The 27642-nt window shown below is 44.4% G+C and overlaps 2 protein-coding genes across 5 annotated transcripts; one reads left to right on the top strand and one right to left on the bottom strand.

Annotated features, from left to right (window-relative positions):
- Nucleotides 1-22601, top strand: camsap3 (calmodulin regulated spectrin-associated protein family, member 3). Of its 4 annotated transcripts, none has more exons than XM_047571178.1 (18): nucleotides 1-1085; nucleotides 7218-7480; nucleotides 12947-13087; nucleotides 13288-13374; nucleotides 14447-14479; nucleotides 15282-15420; nucleotides 15515-15654; nucleotides 15752-15836; nucleotides 15933-15975; nucleotides 16064-16119; nucleotides 16391-16424; nucleotides 16509-18600; nucleotides 18704-18828; nucleotides 19051-19343; nucleotides 19443-19530; nucleotides 19730-19854; nucleotides 19954-20072; nucleotides 20189-22601. In XM_047571178.1, exons 1-18 carry the CDS (start codon nucleotides 953-955, stop codon nucleotides 20486-20488), a joined length of 4296 nt encoding a protein of 1431 aa, XP_047427134.1. In that variant the 5' UTR covers nucleotides 1-952; the 3' UTR covers nucleotides 20489-22601. The 4 variants fall into 4 exon arrangements, with proteins under 4 accessions (XP_047427134.1, XP_047427131.1, XP_047427133.1 ...); XM_047571175.1 differs by having other exon boundaries at nucleotides 16352-16424; XM_047571177.1 differs by having other exon boundaries at nucleotides 2-1085; nucleotides 16388-16424.
- A 10-nt stretch (nucleotides 22602-22611) lies between these two features.
- On the bottom strand, nucleotides 22612-26731 carry nr5a5 (nuclear receptor subfamily 5, group A, member 5). Its single transcript, XM_047571181.1, has 7 exons — nucleotides 26442-26731; nucleotides 25754-25869; nucleotides 25399-25540; nucleotides 24352-25100; nucleotides 24098-24217; nucleotides 23850-23997; nucleotides 22612-23729 (listed from the first exon to the last, which is right to left on the bottom strand). The coding sequence occupies exons 1-7, from the start codon at nucleotides 26539-26541 to the stop codon at nucleotides 23482-23484; spliced, it is 1623 nt and encodes a 540-aa protein (XP_047427137.1). The 5' UTR covers nucleotides 26542-26731; the 3' UTR covers nucleotides 22612-23481.
- Between the last annotated feature and the right edge of the window lie 911 nt (nucleotides 26732-27642).

Genomic DNA, 27642 nt, shown 5'->3' with positions numbered 1-27642 from the left:
TTGACAATGATAATAATATGACAGATGTAAACAAAAATTTGTCAGGGTATATCAAACAAAAGCTAGGGTTAAGGTTAGCCTCAGTGTTGGAAAATAAAGTATACAGTTTTTATGGAGTTGTTTAGGACTGCTTTTGAGGATTTACAGTTCACGCTTGTTCACAGCTCACATCCTTGTAGCGCACTATAATTGAGTGAGATGTAAATAATTATCACTCCACTGTGATCTCACAGCTTCACAGCTTCTAATAAGACTCTAAATATGGTGCATATTTTTTTACAAATGTAGTATAAAGAATTTACTTCTGTGAAAGACTACGGTTTGTGTTTATAATATTGAATAATGTACAGTTTTTAGCATGCAAACTCTAGTGCTGCAAATGTTATGCTAGTTCTTTAGCTTCCTGTGTTCCGAAATACGCCCCTCAGGCGCTCACCTGTGCTCCGGCACATGCACCTGTAGCAGAGGTGACGCCACCCTACCTGCTGTCTGCGGTCACCCGGAGGTCCCGCCCCCATCGACCACGCCGAGCTCCCATTGGACGGCGGGCTGAGTGAGCCGTGCCACTGTGGAGCACCTGGCAGTCAGTCATCGGCGTGGCTGAAAAGTGGAGCTGCGTACAGTGAACTGACAACACAGCAATGCGGACGAAGAAGGGCAAAAACGAGGGGAATAGTCCGCTTTTCTGCTACAGCCCGGCGGGTCGGGGCTTCACTTTGTCATAAGGCGTAATTTAGCAGGGACTTCGTCTCCCGAAACCACGCAGAAAAAGGACATTATCCGGCTTGGAAGCTGCTCAGGGGCGGATATTTTCCCGACGAATCCCCTCAACCACATCCGTATTCCCAGCTCCGGTCTTGTGGAATAGCCTACTTAAATAATGGCTGTTTGAATATTTTTCTACTATCTCTTTTTTCTCCAGCAACTCTACACATTTTTTTACAGACTCGCTATGGTGGACTCCCCTACCATGAAGAAGACTTTTGTGGTCCCAGACATAAAGCCATTGGATTTGTATGACTGCACTAAATCAAAAATATGCGCAAGTGTCGGGTGGCTGCTGGCGAAGTCTTACGGCAGTGCAGGTATGTTTTCAGTCCAGCCGACCTGAGGGGGCCCGAGTTAAAAAAAAAAAAAAAAAAAAATGTTAGTGCGACGGGTTGCAGCGATACCGTCATCCTTTTGTTGTCCTGTAATGTGTTTATGTTATGTTCGGCGGCGGAGCGAAAAGCGCATGCATGTGAGGGGGGAACCGCAGTGTTGGGTAGTTCAGCGATTTCCAGCACAAAGAGGCGCATATGAAAAGAGAGGGGGCCGTGCACTGTGTGCATTTTTTTCTTTGACTCTGACACATGTCATTTGTTCTCCCGCTGAATGGGTGGTCGCATTTTCGATGTGTGTCAGGGAGAAAGCGGGCCTCCTCCTACGGCCCTTATCTCGCTAACCCGTTTTTTGTCGCGTTTCCCAGTCGCCAGGCTCCAGCCACGAACTGCGGGCTTCTGGGGATGTTTTTAATCCGGTTACACGGCACATGGGGCGGATATGTGCTCCAATGTCATTCTCCTTCCCAGTGATGGTGTGTCTCTCCCCCCTGCTAGCTAAAGTGAACGCCGGTTTCCATTGCACAGAGTTTTGCACCACAATTTGTGCACTGAGTGATAGACACAGCACACAATACGGGCATTTATCAGGGGGTTTCTTCTAGTATACTTAGTCAGCAAAATCCAAGAGGCGTTTGTGAGAAACCTCCCAACCTCTTTAACGCAAAACACGCATGGAGCATGCATACTCCAGTCAGTCAATACTTAACCTGGGCTTATGTGTCTTTAGGTATGTCTTAATATTACCACCCTCAGCTTTGGCCCTGGTGTGCCAACACTTCTCTTTGTTTTAAAGTGCAACTGATAAAGATTAGATCTCACAAAGGAGACGTCAAAACAGATCTGTTTGAGAAGGCCTTTCGTTTCATTGTGGGTTTGTTTACTCTGAGTCTACTGTAATGATAGCTCACTGTTATTATCTCTTACATTCACTGAAACGCAAGGGTGGGGAAAAAAAGAAAAGAAAGTCATCTTCCTGATATGTGCTGAGGTCAACGGTCAAGGTTTAAAAGACACTCTTCACTCGGTCGTGGCGAGGAGAATGGATGTGAGAGGAACTCCTGTTTTACTTTAACAACATGACCAGCACGTTACACAACCTCAGACAAGCCCTGGGTCCAGGACTCCGGGCTGCTGCAGTCTGTGTGTACTCTGCTTAGCACCTCAACCACACCCTATGGTCAAAGTCACTCCAGTCCAAGCTGCAGGAACATGAGGACAAACACTGTGCCGGTGGTGTGCAGTCTTCATCAGCTCGGTGGCCTTGCTGATAGCTTCCTGCAGAGTCAAGATGACATCATCTGGTCCCTCCCCAGAAACTCATATTGGACAAACAGATAGCCTGGCAAGAGCCAGCCCAGTCATCTGGCCCTCTGCTCCTCTGGGCAATTAACCTAATGATAACAACAGGTGACATTTTCAATCTTTGTGATGTAAAATGAAATGGACCACATTTCAGGCCATGCAGATATTTCAACGCCCTAAACGCCTTCGCTGTGGCTTTTCTCTAATGGCATAAAAAAACTGAATTAAATATTTCAAATCTCCAGTTTAATAGAATCGATGTGCAGTCCTGATAATCTGCTTATAGACTTGAACAGAAATGCTTCAATAAAACCCCAAAGCAAACATGCTTTGAGGCTAGTAAGTCGTTTCGGACGACATCTTCACTGCAACCGAAGCCAAGCTTAAAAAAACCCGCACACTTGTAATCATGGCTTAGTGAACAAGTTTTGGAGGCGATACTCAAAGCTTGTAATATTGTGTAAATGCTAAGTCACTGCAGCAGTTATTTTTCTGCCCCTTTAGCCAAGGAAACCATCGACACCATCACTTCTGATTTATAAAGACAATAAGGCTCACTCAAGAAGCACACAGCACATTTTACTAATAACACTGTTAAGAAGTACCATTGGATCGTGTCATTACTAACTCTCTTATAAAATACTGGCATTAGTAAATGCTGGTTTTTATAATGGTATAGTTAAAAATGACGTGAGAGGTAATTTTAAGCGTGACATAAGCGTGCGTCTTTATGTTGGAATGAGACCTGACGCTCTTGATTTACCTGTTTAAGGAAAGCTTGCACTTGTACGCTGACAAGTTTATTAGAGCACAGGATGACATGTGAATTCTGTTGTCAGTTTTACTTCTGGGTAAGTTGTGCGACTTTGTTACGCATCGGTAAATCACGTTCCTCCAATTTACAAAAACCCCAGCTCGAATGCTCCTCATTTTGGTTAGCACTTCTTTTGGTAACCTCTGTACACTACTACATGGTCATACCAAAATCCTGTTGGAGTGATTACTCATCCTCCTCCATTCAGTCATTGTTACTATGGTGACTCAGCAGCAACGGACAAGAACCTAGGGAGTGTGTTGGCTCGCTTTTTTATTCAAAAGGTGGGAACTCCTGTTTGTATGTGATATGAAACTCGTGAATGCTTTCCATTCACCGAGAAAGCTGAGCTGTACAGTTCGTTTCAAATGGCTTTGATGCGTTAGTGTAAGAAAAATAAATGTCCACTCCGCACAGGCAAATTAGAGGCCTATAGGCTTTAGAACAAATTATATTATAGTTAAATTATAGTTTGCCTAACTTTAAGACACTTCTGCCAGGCGGATACTCAGCCTGCTTTCCAGTGTTGTCATGTTACCGCTGGAAGCAGCCATAATTTAATCACACTCTTGCCTGTAGCATGTGCTTCTGTGTACGCCGGCCCTTAAATGTAATTTAAGGCTGCTGTGCTACAGCAGAGCGCTGCCTCTGTCGATGTGTTACAGGATGCACAGGGCTGTTAGGGGTGACATGTTTATGATAAGTGGACCTGTGAGTGCATGTGGACATTAGAGACACTTCACGTGTAATGCTTGATGTGCGCTTTTTCATTCCGAGCTCTACCGCCAGGTGCTGGTTCCCTGATCAAATACATCGAATCAAATATGCGTTTCTCTCTTTTTTTTTTGGCAACTGACAACATGGGTGGAGTCAAATCAGATTAAGGGAGTAAACATGTATTGATGATTGATGGTGATCATTTTATGCAAGCCAGTAGATCGTACATAATATACATCACATTTTGTTTTCATCCATGGCAGTGGTATTATTATTACTATTTCTACTTATAGAATAAAGGCAATAATCCCGTTTTAACATGACGAGAAGTTTAATGATAATCCCCATCAGTGTTCTCAGACATGTCTAAGCTGTGTGTTTTTTAGTTATGTTGACATTAGCATTTCACACAGAGCTGGGGATCGTGTGTAGGATAGGATGTTACCACAGTCCCTCTCATCAGAGCAAGGTTCTTGGGGCAACAAAACAGTACCTGCTTTGTTCCAAAAGTGAGAGCGGATAATCATCTGTGTTTGATCCTTACCACCACATGATGAGGATGTTTATAGCACAGTTTTCCAAGTTAGATTCAGATGTTGCAGCATCACGGCCTTATCAAAACACAAACAAAGGCTCGTTATTCATTTTGTAAAAATATTCTCCAGAAGTGTCGCACCAACTTTTTTTTTTTTTTTTTGTTAGCGTGTATTCATTGATGCTCGGACGTGATGTAGAGGTGGAAATCTTGTCCCTCCCTCACTTTCCCTCCACACTTTCCCTCCACACTTGTGCATATCTGAGCTCCTATAAATGATTTAGCGTGTGAGACTTTCAGGTTTCAGTAAGCATCCTGTCGGTGTAGATTGTCAAATCCAGCAGGTTTCGCAGACTGCTGTGTGCCGCAAGTTATTAATAGAGACGGAGAAAACGCTACTTAATGTTCACGTTACTGTGACAACCTCCTTGAAGTCGAATGCTTATGATTCCACTCGCATTAAGTGAAGAGGGGGTTCTTGTCTAACCTTTTCAACCGGAGCAACCAGCTAGGTTTAACAATGGTGTATTTCAAGCAGGGTCTGCTTGTCTGAGTTTGTTTTGCTGTGTGTCTGCTGATTACCGTCGGACATGTGTGGTAATATCTGTGACGTGACTAGCAGCATTGGCTCAATCAGCCAGAGAAGTACAAGAGCACATGGCTCTTGTTATCCTCAAGCTATCAGGCTATGCAGGCCAGTGCAGACAGAAGTAAACCCAAGAGAATTATCACGACTTTTGCCATGATGGCAAGATGCTAATATTACACGAGTAAGTATTCTGCTTACGAGCGTGTGATCTCTCTTAGCTTGTTTTGGTGTAAGGATGCAGTGTCAGCACAGACCTCCTGTAGACAGAAGGCTTTGAGTTTCTGTCATGATATTTCATTCACGTTTTTTTATCTTTACTTAAGGAGTTACCTTCAAGTAATGTGTTGACTCGGCACACATTTGACTTTTTCCCTCCTACTCGGAGGCAGTAGATAAGCACTGGCCCTGTGACCCATGAAAGTGACAGAGAGGTGGTTGCTCCAGTTTGTACAAACACGCAACCACGTGTTTTTAATCTAAATATTTCCCAGGAGGTGTTTTGGTACCACATTCTGTTTTTTTGTGGGCGTTCCCTTTTGTAGTCTTTGTACCTTGAAGAAGACCTCGGTCGGTCACGCCTGGTATTTATTTATTTATTTATTTTTTCCATTAAAATAAGCCTGTCTTTCAATATGTCAATTGTAGTTTTTAATATTAGATGTGTTCAAGTGCATACATTTATACAACTGTCATGATTACGTTATTTTATTTATTTATTTATCTATTTTTTCTCTTAAATGTATCGTATTGCCTTTCGGCCTCATTTCGCCATTTGCAATTTGTAGAATAGAGCTACAAAAATTCTGACGATTTATCTAAAAACCTGCTTATTTAACAGGCATGTTTGGACTTTTCATACCTGCTGTATATCTATATATATATAGACAGTATATGTACAAAGTCATCATTCATGGGGAGGCAGTCTCTTAGGGAAATCATGCTTATATCGATCTCTCTCATCTCACTGAGTGTGATATTTGCATCCTGCTTTGAATGCTGCTTTTTCCTTTTTTTCACACATCACTGTGGGACTTTTTTCATATATATATATATTTATATATATATACACTATGTAACTGCACGAGCCTACGTCAGTTTTTGCAGCAGTTAAACGATCATTGTAGCCATGGTCACATATCGCATTATTTAGGACAAGGTGGACCGTGGGGTGTGACTGACGACTGCAGTCATGCAGTGAGAGACGGAGGACATGACTTTGTCCAACATGGGTTTGTTTTGTTAACTAAAGTCACTGTATCCATTACATGACTATATAATAATACAGCAGCGTGGTGACGCCTCCCTTGTAATCACCCCTTTGTTCCTCGATTAGGTGCTGCCTTAAACTATCTAGAACGCCTGGCGTTAAAGTTTCTCATGTTTTTTTTTCTTTCCAGGCCCACTGCTGGTACTCTCAGTTTGTCAACTTTGTTACTGGAAGCCCTTTAAAACAGAAAGCTGCTAATTTCAGTATGCTGTCACACGGAGAAAGGACTATTAAGTTTGCTGCTGGCTGGTTCTGGATGCAGAGAAACCAGTTTTGGAGAGGGTGTGTCAAAGTGTGTGCTTTTCGGATGATGTTTGCTGTGCTTGCCTTGCTTACAAAAAGACCAGCCTGAACAGGTTGTTTAACAAACGTCATCAAGCTGCCGATAATGCAATATATCACCTTGCTACACCTTCTCTGAGGTTAGAAAGGTTGGGGTTTCCTATCAGGTTGCTAATTTCCGGTGCTGAGATGTACATCATCTTATCTGATGATCATACAACAGACAACAGTTTCACTGAAGGCTTTCTCAAAAACTAGATGCTCCAATCAGATGGGGGAAGAAACAAGGGTCAGAGCATCGTTTAATCTGGAGAGGAAAACCTCTGAGCTCATCACGTCCCACTGACCTTGATCCCTGGTCTTCTCTACCCATAGATATGATTATAGCTCTATGGTATACACCAGCTGTCTCAATCTGCTACTGAACCTGGCGTAATGCAGGTTCCCATGCCAGCAACTCTGGAACATGTTCATAATAATCCTTGAGTATTGCAAAACAGTATTTCTCTTGCAACTTGTCCGTCTGGGTATATCGTTGCTCAGTCGTCTCGTTGAACCGCCGCGAGAGCCTGTCTGAGTTTGTCTTTGTGTTGTTCTTGTCTTCGTAGAAAATGTTCCTGCAGAGCTGCGTGACCCCTTCTACTGTGACCAGTATGAACAGGAGCATCTCAAACCGCCGGTCACGCGCCTCCTCCAGTCCTCGGAGCTCTACTGTCGCACCTACAGCCTGTTGGTCGGGGCTACCAGAGACGAGGCACAGCCCAAAGACAATGTCACCCTGCTGCAGCTCCTCATCCAGAGAGGCGTAGTCGCCAAAGACCAGGACTCACCCGTGACCGAAGCAGACCTTCGGCATAAACCCATCAGAATGGTAATGCACGATTTATATGACGGCAGTATGTTTTCCGGGAGAGGGGGTAGGGGTTCCTTCATCTATGTCTCTCGCTCTAAGGAGTTCATACCTCCTGCTGCGAAACTGGATTTCCTTCTATCCAGGAATCTACAAAAGCAGACATGGGCAAGTTCACTTGGCTGCCGATATAGGGCCATGTTTATGCTTTGATTCTAGGGATTAAAGGACATCAAAAAGACCCTCACTCATTCAGCCCAGCCCCCCCCCACTCCCCGACGGTGCCTCAGCTGATCCCACCCGGAGGATGAGTGGATCCAGCTGCTAGGACTGGGGCAGTCATGGTCACACAGGGGAACATTACTTTACTTTCAGGGTGTGAGAGGGAGCGAGAGTCTAGATACAATAGATGGCCCCGATCAGAACAATAGCTAAACAGTCCTGGTGAAACTTTAGCTTCTGTGTGTTAAGAAAATACGCTGGGCAAGCTCAGTGAGGTAAATCAAGAGAAACTGGTTTGTCCTCTTAGCCCTCAACAAAATTTCTTTCTTTCTTTCTTTCTTTGCCTTTTTTTTTTTTACTTATTAATACTATTACAGTTATTATCCTGTTTACAAAATGGCACACTGCTGAAGCACCCCGGCCATCTCGGTTCACACACAGGTTGTTTTTGAAAGCCAAGTAGGGACCCTCCAGGGATCTGGAGAGAAAATGTTGTTGGCCCACTGCTGCCGTTCGCTGCTCTCAGCAGCAGGCAGGTTACTGTTGATGACGCCGCTGTGGCGATGAGCTCGACTGTGTGCTTGAAACCGTGTTCATGCATCTGCGACAAACTAAATATCGCAGACATATTGTAATCATTAGCAGCGGAGCCTGGGGAAATGGATGTGTTGAGGTTGTTTAACGTTGTATTGTGGTACAGAAATATCCAATATGGAAATATTGGTTTGTTCTAAAGTTGTACTTTGAGACCACATAGCTTGCACGGAGGGAGACAGCTAGTAAAGACAGAGTATTCCCTTTAATGGACATCTGTTTTCTAGTTTTGTCCTAGTGTTTTTCCGTATGTACATGTTTTGCTTAATATCTTTTTAAGGTTCTGCCTTTCATTTTAGCCACGTGCTCTATCAGTAAATCCATGGTGTTAGTGTTTTGTTAAAGTGTGCAGCCTAAAGCATGTCACTCTCAAGGACACAAAGTCCTTCTATCAGAGATCCTGCTCATTACCACCTGCTCCAACATACAATGCAATTTGACAGAAAGGCAACAAGAAAAAAATATAAGAAAAAATAATAAAAATAGTCGTCACAGTTCTGTCTTCATTGTTCCAGCACCAACAAAGACGGCCTGTTGACATAGATCGTGATGTTGCTCCAGTTTCTCTTTGTGTACATGCTCCCGCGTGCGTGGTGCGCGTCTTAGCTCTGGGTGATGTTTCCAGGTCAGGCCATGGTCCAACTCGGCTGTAAATCCTAAATCATTAAACTCTTATTTTGCTTGTTTGCTGTTTTGGTGCGTGAGCCTTCCATTGACTGCTTGGCCGCTCTGCCAGCTTGTCTGCCACTGACTGTCACTGCGGCTACAGCGTGGCAAGCGAAGAAAGTGGGTCATGCTGCAGCATTAGAAGGATGGGGCATCAACGTGGGTCTTGGCCAGTAAACGGCTTTATGGACCGCTGTACGTTAAAGCTTTACATATTTGTGTCGGACAACAGGATAAGCTGTAGGGTTAAAGTATGTGGAGTCACGGTTGTCTCAGATCTCTGACCTGTTCTCTATCTACGCAGTTAACGCTGCGACCAAAGTAGGGCAAAGGAGTCGCGTCGTAGCTAACCTAATACTAAACATCTAGAACGGTACGACAGCAATTACTCCCATCGCCAAACTGCCCCAGGATTCAACAGAATGAACAAATGTTGGTCCTATATTTTCCTCTGAAATAAAATAATTGGGAAAGACAGATTTATTAACTTGCTGATTCTTAGAAATGTATATTAAAGTCTGTTTGATATTACTTGAAATTCTGGATTTAGTTCATATCAAGTTGATGATATTAGCTTATGATGTGCTGTATAGTTTCTACAAACCACCACTAAAACTTTGAACCTTAATAAAACATAAATGTGCATATGCTTTTGCAACCCTTATGTTGCAGCCATGCACAAGTATCCGTGCACCATCTGGGTCCCGCTACCTTTAATCTTTGTACATGACACTCTTTGAGATAGGCTGCAGAACTTCCCGTTGCCTCCATCAATTAGTTGCTGTATATGTGTGTGTCTTTCTGATAAATGTCCTTCTGGAGGTGGCCCAGCCCCCATCACTCCTCAGATTGAGGATAAAGATCTTTGAAGATTAGAGATAATCCACCGTGCAGACTGAACGTCATCGTTCACTATTGGGTGGCACACCAGAGATGACCACTGACTCACCGTGCACCCAACATTTCTCGAAATGTCAAACTACGCGCTGTTGAGACGGTAGAATGTAATAATTACTGCCCGTTTTAAACATAGCAGCAGCAGCATTGTTTACACTAGAGGTTGCTACAGTGAAGAAGTTAGTCATGTAGCCATAATAACGCTAACCCTCTTCCTGGTCCTCTGTTGATTTTGGACAGACACTGCCATTTTGTCTTAAATCATACTGCTGTGCTGGCAGGTTTCTGGTCAAGTGAGCATCAGTCAGGGGCTTAGCAGAAAATAGAGGAGGCAGACTATCAGAACTGCTCACCGTCATCTTGTACCGTTTGATCTGCTTTGGGGTCTTTTCTGATTGGAATTGAGTGTGCAGAAGTAACTGACCTCACCCTATGTTAAGAGTTTGGTCTACAGCTATTGCACGCTGGTTTTGCTCCACGATACAGTCCATGTACATATTGGTGTTCATATAACCTCCTTTCCAAAATCCCCTGCTGGGCCCCAAGCCTGCCTGATCCCTCTGTTTGTCTGTAGGAACCGGGCCGGGCAGGGCAGGGGGATGGGGTTAACTCAGTCATATATCAGACATAATCAGATTTTTGCCCCGTTATAATCTCCCTTAACGATCAACAAGGTGCCTTTTCATTTTGACTTTGAGTTGTCGACATCAACACGCAGCAGTTCTGCCTGATGAGGCCGTAAAGATTTTGTGCTGATGAGTTAATTGATGGGGTATTAATTTTTCCCCTCTGTCTGTGCCTCTGTCTGCCACATCGGTTTGAGGGCTGCTGGATGTTGCCGAGCGGAGAGCCCGAGCTAAGCTGGGAGCAAAGAGCAGTGCAGCAGGCAGGCTCGCACTGAGATGCATTGTGGGTCAGCTGGTTGGTTGTTATGGTGATCTGGCAGGCTCAGCGCTGTGTGTTCGAGTTGCTCCTCTCTCTCCACTCATTAGGGAGACTTGTGATTTAGCTTAGCAAGCTCTCCTGGGTCTGCAACGGGAAATCCACTAGCAACACTCCCCCCGTATTCCTCTTTCATTCTGCCGATTTTGTCGTGAATTACCCTCTACAGTCTCCTCTCAATAATTACTGTATAGCATGACATCAGATTTGACCGCTCTCGCTTGGTCTGCCATTCTCTCTTCAGCTTTGTCTCTCAGTCATCCCGTCTCCCTTCACACTACTACTGGCAGCAGCTCCAACCTATAATTACACTTTGAGGCTAAATGCAAAAAATATGTTGCTGTAAATCATTTTGTTTTCATTTAGAGTTTTAAAAAGTACAACTGCTTGCAGAATCATACCCTTATCTAATCCAGATTTATGTGGCAACATTATTATTTTTTTTTTTTGTAGAACAAAAAGAAAGCAACATAATAATAGCAAAAGGCTGCACAAACCAGTCTCTGTTCTCATTAATGACAAATAAACCAAAAAATACACAGGAACCCTTAGATATTGTGTAGTAAATATGTGAGAAAATGAAACGTATATGGGTAGCAATTGACATTTCCACAAGACAAGCCGTGTCTCACATACACACAACCTTAAGGGCCGATTGTGCTGGTTGGAGCAGGCCAGCCGGGGCCACACTGCTTCCAGGGACCGACCGTAGTACATCCAGAGTGCTTGGCCCGATACTATCTGACAAGCCTTTGCTGGCATAGCTCTTGCTGCCCACCCCCCAGCACTGGGTCTGCCCAGGTCAGCACTTTATATCAGGGTTGAGTAGGCAGACATGCAGACGGGCCTCACGCACGCTGCTGAACCGCCACCAGCCCCCACCTGGGGCCGCATAAGTGTTGTTGTCTGGCCTCTAAGGAGGAATTTATAAGTAGTAAAACGGAGGAGGGCACTGATTGGCACAGATAAAGCTCAAACTTGTACACTGGAATTTGAAGGAATGTGTCGCCTGTGACGTGCTTGTTTTTTCTGTTGGCCAGGATTTATTATTATAACAAGGTGCTTATTGTTGTTGTTGTTTTTGTTGTTGTTAACCAGTAGATAACCCAGTAGTAAAGTAGAATGACACCCACAGGAGATAATGACAGAACGTTCACACGTAAATACAAACGAACGATGAAGAGTTGTTTACAGAAGAAACTCGCAGACTAATTATTTTCTGTCCTTGTACCGACTTAGTCAATGAGCTACGTTCTCATAAAGGATTTCTGTAACCTTTGGAAAAATTACATTATGAGTATTTGTTATATATTTAAAATATTTTTTTCTTCTTTGTGAATTAAAAGCATTTCAAATATTTTAATTATTTAAAGCAATGCGGAGGTTAAAGATTAAAGTAGTGCTGGTTACCACCATAGGAACAACTTCTAATAAGATAACAGGTTTATAGAGCTAAGGCGCTCGCTCTGACTGAGCTGATAATGTTGGTGGTGCATTTTAATGGTCTTTGGCTGTTAGAAAGGGCTCTTTAATGAGCTCAAGAATGAGGAAATGGATGCAAGCAGAGGCCTGGGAATGTTAAATATGTTTTATGTGAGAATGATTGTTGTGTTTATGTGAAGAAAAACTTAATCTGAGCTTTATCTGACGGGGGTTTCATGTCCTTTATGTTCCCTGACCACAAACACCTGTTTCGTTTAGAGAATGAGTTCTTTGTAGTCGTCGCGATGATCCAGTTACAGTGACTCATTTTAACCTGCACACAGAAATGTTTCACCGCTCTGAACGGAAGTGTAGGAACCGAGAAGGAGGCAAAAGGAAAGCAGTGGAGGAATGACACATACACGTGTTATCATATTTCAGGTCCGTAGCCTTTGTAATGATTTAATGAGTGGACAAACAAGGGTCCAAAGTTCGCCCACGACTACTGATGTGTGTGTGCTTGCTGAGAAACCTTGTCAGCTGCTGACTTGCATCTGGTTTCTGGTGACCTCTAGAGGATGCTGCTGGGAAATACTTCTAGTGATGCAGCAGATAAGAGGCAGCATCTGCACTAGAATGTAGAAATGTAAATGGCCAACGTTATTACGTTAGCAGTAATTGATTAATGCTGTCTTGGCTCTCAAGCACTCAGCTGTTCTTTTTTTCCTCCTGTGATTGGTGCAGAGTGCCCACCTGGCAGTGATAGATGCCCTGATGGTCGTGGGAGCCATGGAGACGGTGACTGCAGCGAGGACATGTGGCTCTGCCGAGCTGCTGGGCGAAGCTTCCAACTGGGAGGATGCTCTTCTTCATTGGGTTAACGGGGTAAGTACCAGGCCAGAGAGAAATTATGGCCGTTGTATTCTCTGACTAATTGCTCATTGTTGTCCTGTTGTTGAACCTAGCGTCTATTTAGCTCCAGCTGTCATTCTTCGGTCCGCTACGTTTCAATAATGTGTTTAACTGCGTAAACACACTGTATGAATCCCTTATAAGTGTTCTATTGTTTCTTAATGTACTTCCAGTTAAACCAGAAGCTGAGAGAACTCAATGATGGAGCCCAGAATGACTCATCTCAGGCCATGACAGAGCCCCAACCTGTGCAACCCTCTGTAAGCACATCACATTTTTTTTTTAATTACAGATCAACACACTACGTCAGGTAATGGGGTCAGGGCTCGGTTTTCCAATTAAATGGTACTGATGCAAAGGGTGAAACGTTTTTGCTTTCCTTCTCTCTTTTTTTTTTTTTTTTTTTTTTTTTTTTGCCAAAAACCCAGGTACAAACATAAAAGGGTTTGACTTGCAAATCTTTGCTATTTTGATAACCACAACTGCTTTTGCAAACCAGGTGGGATCAGGGGCAGCTTGACCCATCATTCTGGAGAGGTTGTCTATGGGGGTAGTTGTGGGAGGAAAACAGAAGCATTCAGTGGAGTCAGGGTGAGCTTCACTGAATCCCAGTCCCTGATGATATTAAAATGAACAGACGTCTAATGAGCGTTGGTACCTCTGCTGAAATAACAGTTTCTAAAATCGAATAAAATGGAAGTATTTATTGAAAATATTCCTTGCTTGATAAAGGTTGAGAAATTATATTATACAGTTTTTTTTATGGCCTTTGATGATATGTTATGATTTTTTTTTTAAAAAAAAGCTTAATGTCAGTTCTGATTAGAAGTCAGTGTCTGTGGTTTAAATAATGACGGTATCTGTGCACCATTTTGCAGCCACCTAGTTGGCCTGAAATAGTAAACACAGGAGGTTGTGCCACCTCTATCAGATTTTATTATTTTCTATTTTTGTCATTTATTACTTGGTATTGTTTTATGCACTGGGAGTATCCTGTGCCCTTGCATTCACTCCCCAGCAGACCCTGGTTACAGATATAATTAGATCTATTTTTGCTCCGTTAAGGTTTGGTTGAAAAAGTCAAACAAACCTGCACTATTCTGTACAGCACATTATGTTGGTTTAGAGTTTAGTACCGTGACACAGTGAAACCACAGGCAGCTGCATTGCTTTGTCAACAAGCTTGTCTTATCATGTGAAGAAAGTACTGTCATCAAAACCCTTTCTCTTGTTTGTCTAGTTCTTCCACTGTAGGCTTAATACCTCTCCCTGTGCTCCTGTTCTCCATTTCCCTGTCTTTCTCTATTTGCTGTCCTTGTTCTTCTCTGACAGTGTCCTACTCGCTGGTACTGGAAGCTTGTTCCTGTAAGTTCCCTCCTTTCCTCTGCTTCCTCCCCATGTCCCTCCATCCCTCCAGTGTCTTCATCAAATGTATCTGCAAATATCTGGTGGTCAGGTGTGTTTTCTCCCTGTAAACTGGTGTGAGAATGCATCGCGCGTCGCATCCTAGCGTGTGTTAATTTACACCTAACGGCATAAATAGAGCGTAGAGTGCGGTGGGACATGGGGTGTGAGAGGAATTGTTGTGCCCACAGGAGCGGTGCATGAATCACACTCTGTCTTCTAGCTGGCCGTTGACGCTGCCATGTACGACTGGTTCCTTTGATGTGTGACCAGGATGTGTGTTCACATAGCTGCTCACAAACACAGAGACAGCCTTTGAGTCGGCTGGTTCCTGCCAGACAGTCGCCTTGTTTGTCCGTATACTGTAGCTGTACCTGAAACCGGTTCTCTCTCGGTGAGACCGGGGCTCTCTTGATTTCTCTCTGCCTCCTGAGACTCTCACGTGACCCACTTTCTCCCGACAGAACCGTCCTTCTCTCAGCTTCCTTCCTCCGCTCAGATTCACTCACTCCCTTTGCGTCTGCCTTTGTTCACCTATTCTCTCATGACTTTAGCATGACCTTTATTTGTCCTATTTGGCACATGTATCTTCTAATTCCTGTTTGAGCATCACATTGTGTGTATAACTGAGAGTATCCACGCATGGAAAACATGGAGTTTCATGATGGTTTTTTGGTGCAGTTAACTAATATTTCAAATATGTTACAGTACTATTGAGGTCACGTTTTCTTATTTGTGTTTTTATTATGTTTTTTTTTTATAGCTTCGCTACAGGAAGGATAAAATTCAGTCCAAACTAAAGCCCATCTTTCCAGTAGTGAATGAAGTTAAGGACCTGTCCAGTGGCTGTGCTGTTGCGGCTGTCATACATTACTATTGCCCTGGGCTGCTGAGACTTGAAGGTATCCTCAAACATCGATGTCATGTAACGTTAGAAATGCGTTTTAGGTCGTCAGTTGCTTACATCAGTTATTTCTCTCTCTGTCTCTCTGTAAGATGTTTGTATGAAGGATTCCATGTCAGTAGCAGATAGCCTATACAACCTGCTGTTCATCCGTGAATTCTGTGACAGCTGTCTAAAGAGCTGCTGTCACTTGCAACTGGAGGACATGCTGTACACACCACAGGAGCTTCAGGTACTTTAAAACTCCCAATCATCAGTCGACTTAGCACGTTAACAAAAATACAGTGATGTCTTCTTACTGACCGACTTATTCTGTGTGATTTGTTTAGCTCAACTTGCTAAGTTTCCTGTCAGAACTGCTCAGCTGGTTTGAAATACAAAGGCCAGAATTTGTTCAGCCAATAGACACGCTAGGTGAGTCTCACTCCTTTGTGTTTGTGTGTCCACTGACCTCACAATGTTTAATATCCATGACGTGATCTGACTTGGGGAATTCTTTTTTTTTGGCAGATGGATCTGCACCAGTAACACCAACTACTTTGAGTGGTAACAGGTATAGAAGAGCTCTGAATGTCATTTTGTTTCACAGTCATTTAATCAAATACTTTGTTGAACTAAGAGGGTTTTACCACGCTTTGCAGTACCTCCCCGTCTATCTTCAAGAGGCCTTTCCTCCCCATTTCCTCCACTGCGTCAGGTATGACTGTGCCCTGTCATTAAGCCACTGACTCATTTTACAATCACCTGTTTCCCTGAAACCTTGTTTGTCTTTTAAGTGCGTGTTGTGTACTGTTCTATTTTATTATTTTTATTGCTATTTGATGTTTTGTGTGTACATTGTTTCTTTCAGTGGTGTATTTTGTGGTTGATTTGTGCATCCCCGTGTGGTTTGCATGCCTTTACGTGTCTGTGTGTCCCATTGTACTCAGGATCTTTGACTCAGTCTACCTCAATGTCTCATATAGAAGGAGTTGGAAAGACATGGACCAAGAAACCTCTCAGGTACGACCCATGTATTGAGCACAATTTAAAAACTGTATTTTTAATGTGTAGATATTGTGTTCATATTCGCCTCTTTCTCTTTAGCCGGCCCTTGTCAGCAGTATCCTTCAGCATTCCTTTCGGTTTGGACAGTGATGTGGACATTGTGATGGGCAACCCTGTGATAACCCGCTCCATGAGCTCAGATCAACTTAATCCAGCAGGCCAAAACCGGCTGCCCTACACCCCACCTGAAGACATCAGCCATTTGCTTAGCAAACCCCCTGGACCCAACGGTCCACAGCGAGCGTCCTGGGCCACCCAGACTCCCAATATTCCAAGGATGACAGAGGAGAACGGCCTCGGACCAAGTGAAACAGGAGAGCTGCCTACTATCGAAGAGGCTCTCCAAATTATCCACAACGAAAGCAAGATGGAGCCTCGTTTACACCCTGATGGTGCTCCTGACGGCTTCTACCTCCACTCTCCTGATGACCCTGCTAGTTCTAGATATAACTTGGCACCCATCAGCTGCTCGGCCCCAACACGCTCAGGAATGATGTACCGACCTAACGGAGAGTCTAGGGAGTCCCCTCGCAACAGAAAAACCTCTGAATGTTCACGAGATGATGACTCGGTCTTGAGAGACGGCAGTGTGGACTCAGATGCGTCCGAAGACCTGCCTAAGGCTCACTCCACTCCGGCCACCCCAGCTGCTGGCGCACACTCTACTCGAGGCCAAGAGGTGGCTGACAGTGGTGTTAAGATGACCAGCTTTGCCGAACGTAAAAAGAAGCAAATTATGGATTCTCCAAAATCTGGCGATCAGCCTCAGATGACTTCATGGGCACAAAAGTCTGAAGAAAGCCCCAGCAAGAGCCCACAACTGAATAATGAGGTGTCTGAGCTGGGGGTTCGCCTTGAAGAAAAACGCAAAGCTATTGAAGCCCAGAAGAAACGCATTGAGGCCATTTTTGCAAAGCATCGTCAAAGACTGGGGAAGAGTGCCTTTCTGCAGTTAAAGAAGGAACAGCATGAGGGTGATGGGAAGGGAGGGAATGGCACGGTCAGTACCTCATCGACAGAAGAAGACCTCAATCACTTGACGCTAGAGGAAAGGCTAGCTCGAATGGAGGAGGAAGAACAGGACGAGGAACGCCCCTCGGTGGAGGATGGGGGTAGTTTTAAAGAAGGATTCAACAAACAGGCCAGTCAGTCCAAAGAAAAAGCAGCTACACCAGGAGAGAAGAGCTCCGGCATACCTGGTGAAAAAACGGCAGCTCCTTTAGGGGACTACAACAATGCTGTGTCCAAGCTAACGGCAGCTCTCAGCTCGCTGCAAAGTGACATGCAGCGGCTCACTGAGCAGCAGAATCACCTAATCAAAAAGAAAACCCCGACATCCAGCAACAAATCCTGGGTTATTCCAGCCAGCCCTAAAGCCTCCACCCCAGCCCCTCCCCCTGTACGTTTGTCCCGAGAATCCACCCGAGATTTAAATTCAGCCTCCTCCTCTCCGTCCCCATCCCGCAAAATCTCAAACTACGCCACTCCTCCAAAGTCTCCACAGGTCCATCGAAGAGCCCAGTCTGCACCCCCCAAAAGCCCCAAGCATAGTCGTCCCATGGACATTAAGGTCCCGACCCTGTCAAGGGTTCTCAACCCACCCCAAAATGTTGACCGCATCCCCCATCTGCGACGCGTAAATCCCCTTCAGTCACAAGTCCAGACTTCGTCCTCGTTTTCCATCGGTGACACTGACGGCCTAGATGAGATGCGGTCATATGGACCAACACCAGTCCCCACGCCTACTCTGACCCCTGCATCAACCCCTGTTCAGACTCCTACCCCCGCTCGCCATTGTGCTGCAGATGACTCCCTGTCAGAAATGGGCTCCATTGACGGACAAAGTATATTCAGCATGGACCTCGAGGCGGGCCCCTCCCATGATCCTATGGTTAAGAAGGAACGGGTTACAGGTGGGGCCTTCAGCTCTGGTGCCCCGTCAGAGTGCTCATTTGAGAGTGATGTCCCCGCAGGGATGTTGAACGGCAAACGCGGTAGCCTGATAGAAATCTCGCTTTCTGCCTTGCAAGGAGATGCGGACGAGGACGACCAAGTGCCTGATGCTCTCTCTGATTCGATGAGTGATCGGACAGAGCTGGAGGCGAAACCCGGACTTGGTTTCTTTTTCAAGGTTGGTGACTGACTCTTGAATTGTTTATACGTGAATTGCTTTTATTTAAAACGGGTTTTTGAAAGGTGAGTGCATTTATGCCTTTTTATTTGTTTGTTTTTAGGATGACAAGGATCGAACAGAGGATGAGATGGCCCAGAAAAAAGCAGCTTTGTTGGAAAAACAGCAGAAAAGAGCAGAGGAAATGAAAAGACGCAAACTTGAGCAGGAAAAAGAAAAAGAATCAAAGTGAGACTCTTTTCAGTTTAAAGTGTGTTGAATTGATGCTCTTTCATTTAATGTGTTTAGGTTTGTAAAGTTAGCGTTTCAGTGTAGTCAGTTAATTGATGCAAATAAGTAATTAAATTATATTAAATGATTGTCTTTTGTTTAATGAATTGCTTGTATGATGCATCATCTCCTGTCGTTTTTGAAACAAAGCTTTTACACGGCATCTCCCTGTACTTTTAGCAAGCCACAGTGGATGATCATCGAAGGCTGGGGGAATAAGAGCGAAGACAGACCTCAGACACCTGGCACCCCACCAGCATCGTGCACCCCGCCAGTAGAGGGCACCCCGCAGCGCAGAGGAGATTTCACGAGGCAGGAGTATGAGAGGAGACACCAGCTGAAGATCATGGAAGACTTGGACAAGGTCCTGAGGCAGAAGCCCACCACGGTCCGTGGCGTCAAGAAGCAGAGACCCAAGACTGTGTTTAGAGACGACTCTGTCCTCTCCCACAGCCCCGTCAAGGGTTTCATGGGTAAATATTCCTGAGCCAACGTTGTAAGTCTTTGCGTGCGACGCACCTGCACTGACATGTGTTTGATTGTTTTCTTTTCCGTTGCTCTGTCTCTTTTAGGCCCTAAGCTGAACAAGGTGTACTCCCACTCAACCATGAACCTGTCCTCAATGGCTAATGACTCTGGAAACATGCGAAAGTCTCCCAGGTAACCGGCACTGGGATGGTGCATTGCGTTATCTTCACCACAGAGATAAATAAATCTTTTAAGTCTGTATCATTGTATGCACACCACAGGTACCGTGCTAGCTGTTATCAGTGTTATCAGGTGCAAAGGTGCATACAACATACACACAGCCTCAGGGTCTATAACTGACTGTTCTCGCTGAATTCTTTTCGCTCTCCAGCCGTTCGCACTCTCCCGCCCGCTCACGGGTAATGTCGCCGGGACGAATGAGCGCTCGTAGCGGCGAGAGGGACTGGGAGAATGGCTCCACCATTTCATCCTCAGCCTCAATCCCAGAATACACAGGTCAGTGATATGCCTCAAACTAAGAGGTTATAAAAATGAATCCAGCATGCTGCGTTGCTTTGTTTGCTATCTGACAACTGGAAATGCTGTGTCTTGCAGGACCAAAGCTGTACAAGGAGCCTAGCTTTAAGTCCAACAAGTTCATCATCCATAATGCTATCACTCGCTGTTGCCTGGCTGGCAAGGTCAATGAACCACAGAAAAACAAGATTGTGGAGGTAGGCCATGCTGCCGTGTCAGAGTCCAGTGAAGTCGTCCACCCTTACTGGGCTAAAAGTGACGCACTCAACTGTTTTTTTTTTTTTTTTTTCATTCTTTGCGTCTCCCCTTTCAGGAAATGGAGAAGAGCACGGCCAATCACTTCCTCATTCTCTTCAGAGATTCCAGCTGCCAATTCAGAGCAATCTACACCATGAACCCCGAAACTGAGGAGATGGCACGGCTCACTGGGATCGGCCCCCGCGTCATCTCGCCGGAGATGGTGGAGTCCATCTACAAGTACAGCTCAGACCGCAAGCAGTTCACTGTCATCCCGTCCAAAACCATGTCCATGAGCGTTGATGCCTTCACCATCCCTGGACACTTTTGGCAAAAGCGCCCGGGGACTCCCAAAAAGCTTGGCACCCCCAAATAAAGACTTACCCAAGATGGTTAGCAATGTTACCATTCAGGGAATCAGCTCCCAACTTGACTTTTACTTTGCCCAACGTGGCACTTGTTCATTACCTAGTTAGAATAGCAGCTGAAAGCATGACTGGTTAGGTTTTTGGCCAGCTGTAAACATGGACTCTGAGAAGAATTATGTCGACTCCACATGCCAAGAGAATGAGCCAATCACTCACCCAATCAGCCAATGTATTTACAGTAGTTTATGTCTTGAGCGGCTCTTTCTGGTCTACCTAGATTGTAAAATGTAATTTGACTGATTCTGTCAGGATGAACAATTCTCTTTCCCTCGCCTCCTCATGCCTTGCCTTACCCTGCCATGCCTGGGTCATTTTTGCGACTCTTAGGTAAGAAAACGAGGGGACAACCACACTGCCTTTGCCTGTACAACAGTATTTTTGGCACAAGTAGTTACCACCCCTCTCAGTTCCGCTTGCTTTTCTTTTTGCTGCCTTTTCTTCTTCCAGGGCTCTCTCTCTCTCTCTCTCTCTCCACTCTGCTGGGGCTAGTGGTTCAGCTCTCAGTCCTGATAGGAGATCTCAGCTGAAAATTAATTGCAGGTAACACTGCTCTCATATGAATGTAGGGTACACACTCGCCACTCATTCCATTCAGGGGTGTTTTCACAGTCTGGTTAGGACCAGAAAATACCATAGTGGCTGGTCCCTCTGTGGGCTGCACTGGTGGTGGCTACTGTGGTTGTCAGCGGACCTCTACACCTAGTGTGAAGTTCCAAACCATAGTTCGGGCCCTCCACTCCCCTTCACTCCTACTTTCCTTCAGCTGTAGACATATGGATGTTTTTTTTTTTTTGTTTGTTTTTTTTAAATACAATTTTGACATTTTTGCTGGACAAATTGAGAAATTCAGCCTTTGAGCGCTGAAAGAAGAATGAAATTCATATGACTTTTTTCCTCTTAACGTGCTTTCTCATTTTCAACATGTGATGAATTGAAATGTTATCTGAGCTTATCTTGAAAACAAATCCTGAAGAACATGAAGGAGGGCTTTATCATGTTTATCATTACTCGGATACAGCTCTGTGTGAAAACGATAATCAATGCTGATTTAATATATAATGAATGCTGATTATTTTGATTTTTTTTTTTTTTTGACAATGATTTGTAAAAAGAAAGTTGACCTTTGTAAGCTGCGAATAAGCTAGCCTGCTGCTTATGCATTTGTGATACGTATGTTTGAGATGAGAACGAGTGAATGAGAATGATTAGAAAACGTCAAACAGCTGACATTGCTGAATTTGTCTGGGGATTAATAAATCCTTTAGGTCACTAGGAGTCTGTTTCCTACTATATTATTCCCTGTTTGTGTGTCCTGGCATATAAACAGTAGGTTTCTTGAAGGATCATTCTGGACTGTAACAGCCCTCATCTACCCCACAGTCTCGAGAGACTCCTTCATGTACAACTGGGAGAATGTAAAAATGCCAAACTGCTTCCTTTCCTTGCCGGTGTCCATGCTGAGAAGAAAAACTGACACAACAGTTGCTCGTGATGTGGTCACTACAAACTGTGGGAAATTAGCCCCTTTTCTCTTCCTTTGCAGTCCTTAGCACTACAACAGCTGCCAGGGTGCAGCCGTATTCTTTCAAATCACTGACTGCCTCCAAGAAATGTGTTGTTTGAATGAGATTACAATACAGATGTGCAGGAAAAATATTGAGCAGTGATTAGGGGGAAGAAAAAAAAAAGATTGATTAGAGGTGTGTGGAGGAGTGCATATGAAATTAGTGTATGTTTGTACTTATGTGTTTGTAAAGAGTAGTATATGGTAGTTAAGTTGATTTTGTGCAATTCTCCCCCTAGAAACCCCCGCATCCTCCAGAGGTGTATTTATTTGCTTTGAATTAAATTTTGATGTTTAGTTTCAGGTTCTACTTTTTTTTTTTTTCTTCTTCGGTTAAGGTTATGAGTCTCATATTCATTTCATAGATGTTGTCATAACATTTATGTTTCCTTCTCTTTTCTGTTATCGAATCTGTGCCAGCACATCGTTCTATGTCCATTTCATAAACTGACTACCCTGGGTAACTGGACCAGATGAATAAAATCCTTTTTAAATCATCCACATCTCTCGTTTTTTATTTTTTTTTATTTTCATTCTCGTGTTTATTTTTTCCATACGTGTTGTTTAAGTTGTTAGACTTGGGTCACTTGGTGCTCATGGTCGGAGACAATATTTTTCTGCACAAAAAAAAAAAATCAGCTGATGAGAGCTTCTCTGAGGTGGAGCTATCGTCAGTGTGATGATGGATGATTGGATGATGTACTTACACAGTGTCTGTGAAAGTTTTCAGTCATCCAGGTCGTGCTATATCCAAAAAGCGTTTTTTTTTTGTTTCTTTTGTTTTTTAGTTGTTGTTTTTTTTTAAAAAAAAAGGCAACTGTACTTGAAGACGTTTCACCACTCATCTGAGTAGCTTCTTCACTTCTAAGGGACTGGTGGGAAGTTTGAGGTTTAAATAGCAAACTCGGTGGATCAGAAACACGCTTGACCAGAAACCGGTGCAATTTATTAGTACTTTTTTTTTTTTTAAACGCTTTTTGGATATGTACTTACACACAGAAACAACTGAAAATGAATAAAGAAACAACTTCCTTTTATTCATTTTCTACCTTTTGAGTTGTGAAGCTGAAAACATCACGGTAGTGCTTGGATCTCAAATCTTGCGGCAATACTGACTAAAACAAAATTACTGGGCTCTTTGGCTGTTGTAATACTGCTGTTGAGGGACACTTGTCTAAAACGTAGCTCAGGATGAGCAAACATTGCTCTTTAGCCACGAGCCCGGGTCACATATTCTTCCCTCTCGCTTCTGTGACTGTAGCTTATTCACAACAAAACACCCTTTACTAGTCAAAGGGGCTGTCGTGTCTGAAAGGCAGAAGAAGAGGTGCTATGACTAGCTGCATCATTGGAACGGGAGAATGCGGCGACATCCTCTTAGTTGTGCTTGGTGTGCAGCATCTCTGTAAGTAGAGAGTTGCAAGGTAAATCTCCGAGAAGGTGGCGCTGGTACAAATAGTCCTCGAGCTGCAGGCTGATGCTGCGTACTTCAGGGAGCCGGAGAAGCAGCTGGCCAAACTTGTCCGAGTGTCCTCGGTGACTGCGCTGGGTGTGCTCCATCAGGGCCCTGTTGACCCTCTCTTGAGTCTGCTCCACCTGCCTGCGGTTGTGCACTGACTTCACATCTAAGCCAGGGACAAAATGAACAAATAAACTGTATGAAATGGTAACATAAGTTGCATGGACTGCACCAAAACCAAGAGAAAAGAACACAGATTATAAAGGTTGTCGTAGGAAGTGCTCACCAGGGTTGAATAACACCAGGTATTTGAGGCAGACGAACTCATTTCTGTCGAACTGGAGTGCCTTAAGTTTGCAGACTAGGTCCTGGGTCCTTGATACCAGGCTGCTCAGAGTCGCTCCTGCCTGGGAAACGATGGTTGACACCTCAATCTGCATCAGAATGGGATGAGGCAGATGATCGCATGACGACAATCCAGAGACATGTCATTGTGTTAAAGATTGTAACGCGACGTCTCCTGCTATGCTTTACCTGCTGTCCTGTGACCAGGTATATGCAGCCTTCTTTGCCGTAGGTCACTTGTCTACAGAGGTGATCCAGGACCAGCAGCTCACTCCAGCAGCTCTGCAGCAGCACCATTTGATCCTCCACCTGTCAGAAGGAACAGCTGATCTCATGCGGTTGCACTCAACATGTCGCAAAGAGCAAATGTCACAGGTCTGCTCCGCGAGCTGATTCGTATTGAGTAAAGTGTATGTTGTGCAAAATGCAAACAGATTCGTTACCTTGAGTTCCTTAAACAGTGCGCTGTTCCTGGCCCACTCCACAAGCCCAAACAGGGTCTGGTCGGCCATTTTGCACATGATACTGAACGTGTTCAGGCGGTCATGCTTGCCTCGATTGGCCTGTTCTCTCTGCAGACTGGCAAGTACTTTGGCACACAGCTGGCCCTCATCCGGCTCTCCCTCCAGGAGCTGGTGTAGGAAGCTGGGCGCAATGGTGGCCGACGGAGAGGTGGTTGGAGGTTGCGTGGGACCCTGGGAGAGCGGGGTGGTTGAGCATGGCGTTGAGCAGGGGGATGACGCTGGTGTGCTTCCTGGTGTGAATGAATTGTTTGAAGTTGAATGCATTGGATAGTTGGCGGGAGATGGGCTGTAGCTGAAAGACGGTTCTCCTTTCTCCGGGGGGTATTCAGGGAAGGTGGAGTGGTAGAGTCCAGGATAGGCCAAGGATGGGGAAATGGGTACTCTGTTTGTGTTCCGGGTGCAGTCCAGGGGCATGGTTTCACCTGACTGCACCATGCCGGAAGAATACACGTGTGACTGATGAAAAGCTCCAGAAGAACACGGATCGCTCGGGTGACTGCTTAGTATTTGAACGTCATTTGAGGCCGGGGGGAAGCGTGCTTGAGTAGTTTCCATCTTAATCCTGTAGGGGTCAGTGTTCGTCACCTTTTGCTGTTTCATCTGCCTGTCCCGCCGGTACAGAGGGCCAAATTTATTCCTGCCACCTCTCATTCGATCCGCTCTCACTGCTGATGACAGACCATAAAATACATTTCTTTATTTTATTTACAAGAAAAACAATTCCAGAGATAATTATTCTATAAAACTCCATTGCATTTTTGAGGGCTCGTAATAACTCCACGAAACGAACGTCATCAGGTGAAATCTGGGTCATTACAGCACCGGTTTATGACTTCTTAGATAAGTGATAAGGCACAAAAGAACTTGCATGTCACTAGAACACAAAGCATGTTGCGGTGGAGCAGATTGCCATTACAAAGACCGCCTGTGTGTTTCGGTGGAGAAAGTGCTGGACGTTTATTGTACCTTCTCTCTTCATCCCAACAGCCAAACACTTCTGAAAGCGGCAGGAAGGGCAGCGTTTTCTCTGGGAAAGGTTCATGGGGCAGCTCTGTTGTTCTGCACAGGTGTAAAGCTTGTTATTCTGCACTGAGCGTTTAAAGAAACCCTATAGGGAGCAAGAAAGAGAAAGAGAAAGAATACAAATATAAGCATGTTGCTTTATTCATCGCAGACTCTATGACAATTCTAGATGGCAGTATAAATAATTTATCAATAAACATACAGAAGGATGGGAAATATCATATGCCAAAGTAACTTAGGATTAGGGTTAGTGCCTTTCCATTATACATTGTTTTCATGGACAAGCTTTAGCCGTTACCTTGCAACTCTCACAGGTAAGCAGACCATAGTGGTATCCTGACACTTTGTCTCCACAGACAGGGCAGCTTTCCACAAGGTCTGGCCTACTGTCCACCTCTGTCTTTAGCTCCTGAGCTGGAGAATGACACGAGTAACAATAAGCAAGCATTTAATATCCAAGCACGATAATACCGACATTAAACTTGAGTTGGGACTCACTGTCGCACAGCCACATTCCTGGCTTGGGCCAGTAAGAAGCAAGCCACAACTCAGTATTCACTTATTCAAAAGCCTGTGTCCTTGAAGAGACTGGACAGCTTTTCCACAGACAGATAAATATGTCGTGCAATGAGGTTTATTGCTCATCTCTTGAGGGGACGTTGCGCGGTGGAGGACGAGCCCTCTGTTGCAGACAGTATCTTATCACTCAGCTTGATTTGCCTGACAACGCTTAGAGGATGTGACCTTTGCAATACATTTAATACCCAGAATCAGTTTCCCAAATGTGATAACCAATTTTAATCTTGTACAACTGGAAAAAAGGATTTTTCAAATGGGAGCGATTATTGTGTTTTATGCTCCACAGCACACTGTACATGTACACGCTGTATTTAAACTACAGATAACTTTCCAAACAGTTTTTAAATATTTTAAAAGGTCCTGACCGGTCACCACTTAGCTATAACGCACTTCCATGTAGTACTCACATGCTGATGATCCCACCAAAGTTACCAGGTCCTCGGGATAGTTTCCAAGGTGGTGGACAGTAGGCTGGAGCCGCTCTGGGTGATAACCAGGTGGGTCCATCTAAGCCAGAGGGGCATAGAATCCACTGTCAGTCCAGTCTGATCTTCATTGTTACAGAGATCAGGAGACCAGACGGACGCTGCGGGAGAGCTAGAGAAAAGTCGGCAGGCAGGCAGGCAGGCCCGACAGCTCCGGTGGACTGATATTTGTTCGAGGCCCACATCTGGACTTCGATCCTCAGTCAGTGTCATAAAACCTCTCCTGACTGGCACACCTACCCAGACAGTGTGTCAGCCAGCCAACCAGCCAACCTATGTGTGAGACAGATAGCCACCTGCTGGAATCTCACTTCAGTATCGCCCGGGACATCCTGGAGCACGGCCGAGAAGATCAGAGTCCATTGAAAAGTGTCACACAATCAGTGTCAAAATTACACACATTCACATTCCAAATGTTAATTCCTCTGTGATTGTTATCTATTTATGCAATGCCATTGATGCAGGTGTGGAGGGGTGGGGGAGCCTTTACTACAGCAATAAATGTACTTTTCAGCACAAGAGTAAAATTTGGTTACTCCACTCAAGGTCGCACTTGAATAGATTATGTAAGTATTATCAGTAAAATATACTTGAAGGACATTCAGTTCAGCATTTCCCGCTCAACTCTGACCCTTAGCTGACCTTTCAAGAGTCACTGCATTACCTTGCTCTTTATTGACACAGCTGCAATACTGTAAATGTATGCAAATACAGGAGCTACCCCCTTTTAGTGTACAGTTCATACTTAATTTTATATTTTTGTCTTTCTCGGTTATACATCACACCTATTTTTGTCATCTTATATTACTGTTTTTTTTGTTTTTTACTGCTGGTGCACAAATACATTTTCCTGAGCATCGTACCATGTATAAGTGTGCATGTGACAAATGAAAACTATCTTATCTTATCTTATTTTATCAATTAAGTTTACAGTCAAGAGGCGAGTTGTCGCCCTCTGCTGGTCAGCACCGTTACACCATGTACAAGTATGCATATGACAAATGAAAACTGTCTTATCTTATCTTATCTTATCTTATCTTATCTTATTAAGTTTTACTGGCAAGAGGCGAGTTGTCGCCCTCTGCTGGTCGGCACTGTTCCTGTGTGCGTTCAACCTGAAGGA

This window comes from Mugil cephalus, chromosome 20 (genome assembly GCF_022458985.1).
Source record: "Mugil cephalus isolate CIBA_MC_2020 chromosome 20, CIBA_Mcephalus_1.1, whole genome shotgun sequence".
In the NCBI taxonomy this organism is placed as follows: Eukaryota; Metazoa; Chordata; class Actinopteri; order Mugiliformes; family Mugilidae; genus Mugil; species Mugil cephalus.
The sequence above is the reverse complement of the archived record's forward strand: the minus strand, read 5'-3'. Positions and strand labels throughout refer to the sequence as shown.

Coding starts and splice junctions, on each gene's coding strand:
- camsap3 (XM_047571175.1), top strand. CDS start 953: ATGGTGGACTCCCCTACCATGAAGAAGACTTTTGTGGTCCCAGACATA. Junction 18,601..18,703: donor GACTTGGTTTCTTTTTCAAG/GTTGGTGACTGA, acceptor GTTTGTTTTTAG/GATGACAAGGATCGAACAGA. Junction 19,531..19,729: donor AACATGCGAAAGTCTCCCAG/GTAACCGGCACT, acceptor TTCGCTCTCCAG/CCGTTCGCACTCTCCCGCCC.
- nr5a5 (XM_047571181.1), bottom strand. CDS start 26,541: ATGGACCCACCTGGTTATCACCCAGAGCGGCTCCAGCCTACTGTCCAC. Junction 25,870..26,441: donor TTTGGTGGGATCATCAGCAT/GTGAGTACTACA, acceptor GTCATTCTCCAG/CTCAGGAGCTAAAGACAGAG. Junction 24,218..24,351: donor CACTGTTTAAGGAACTCAAG/GTAACGAATCTG, acceptor TCCTTCTGACAG/GTGGAGGATCAAATGGTGCT.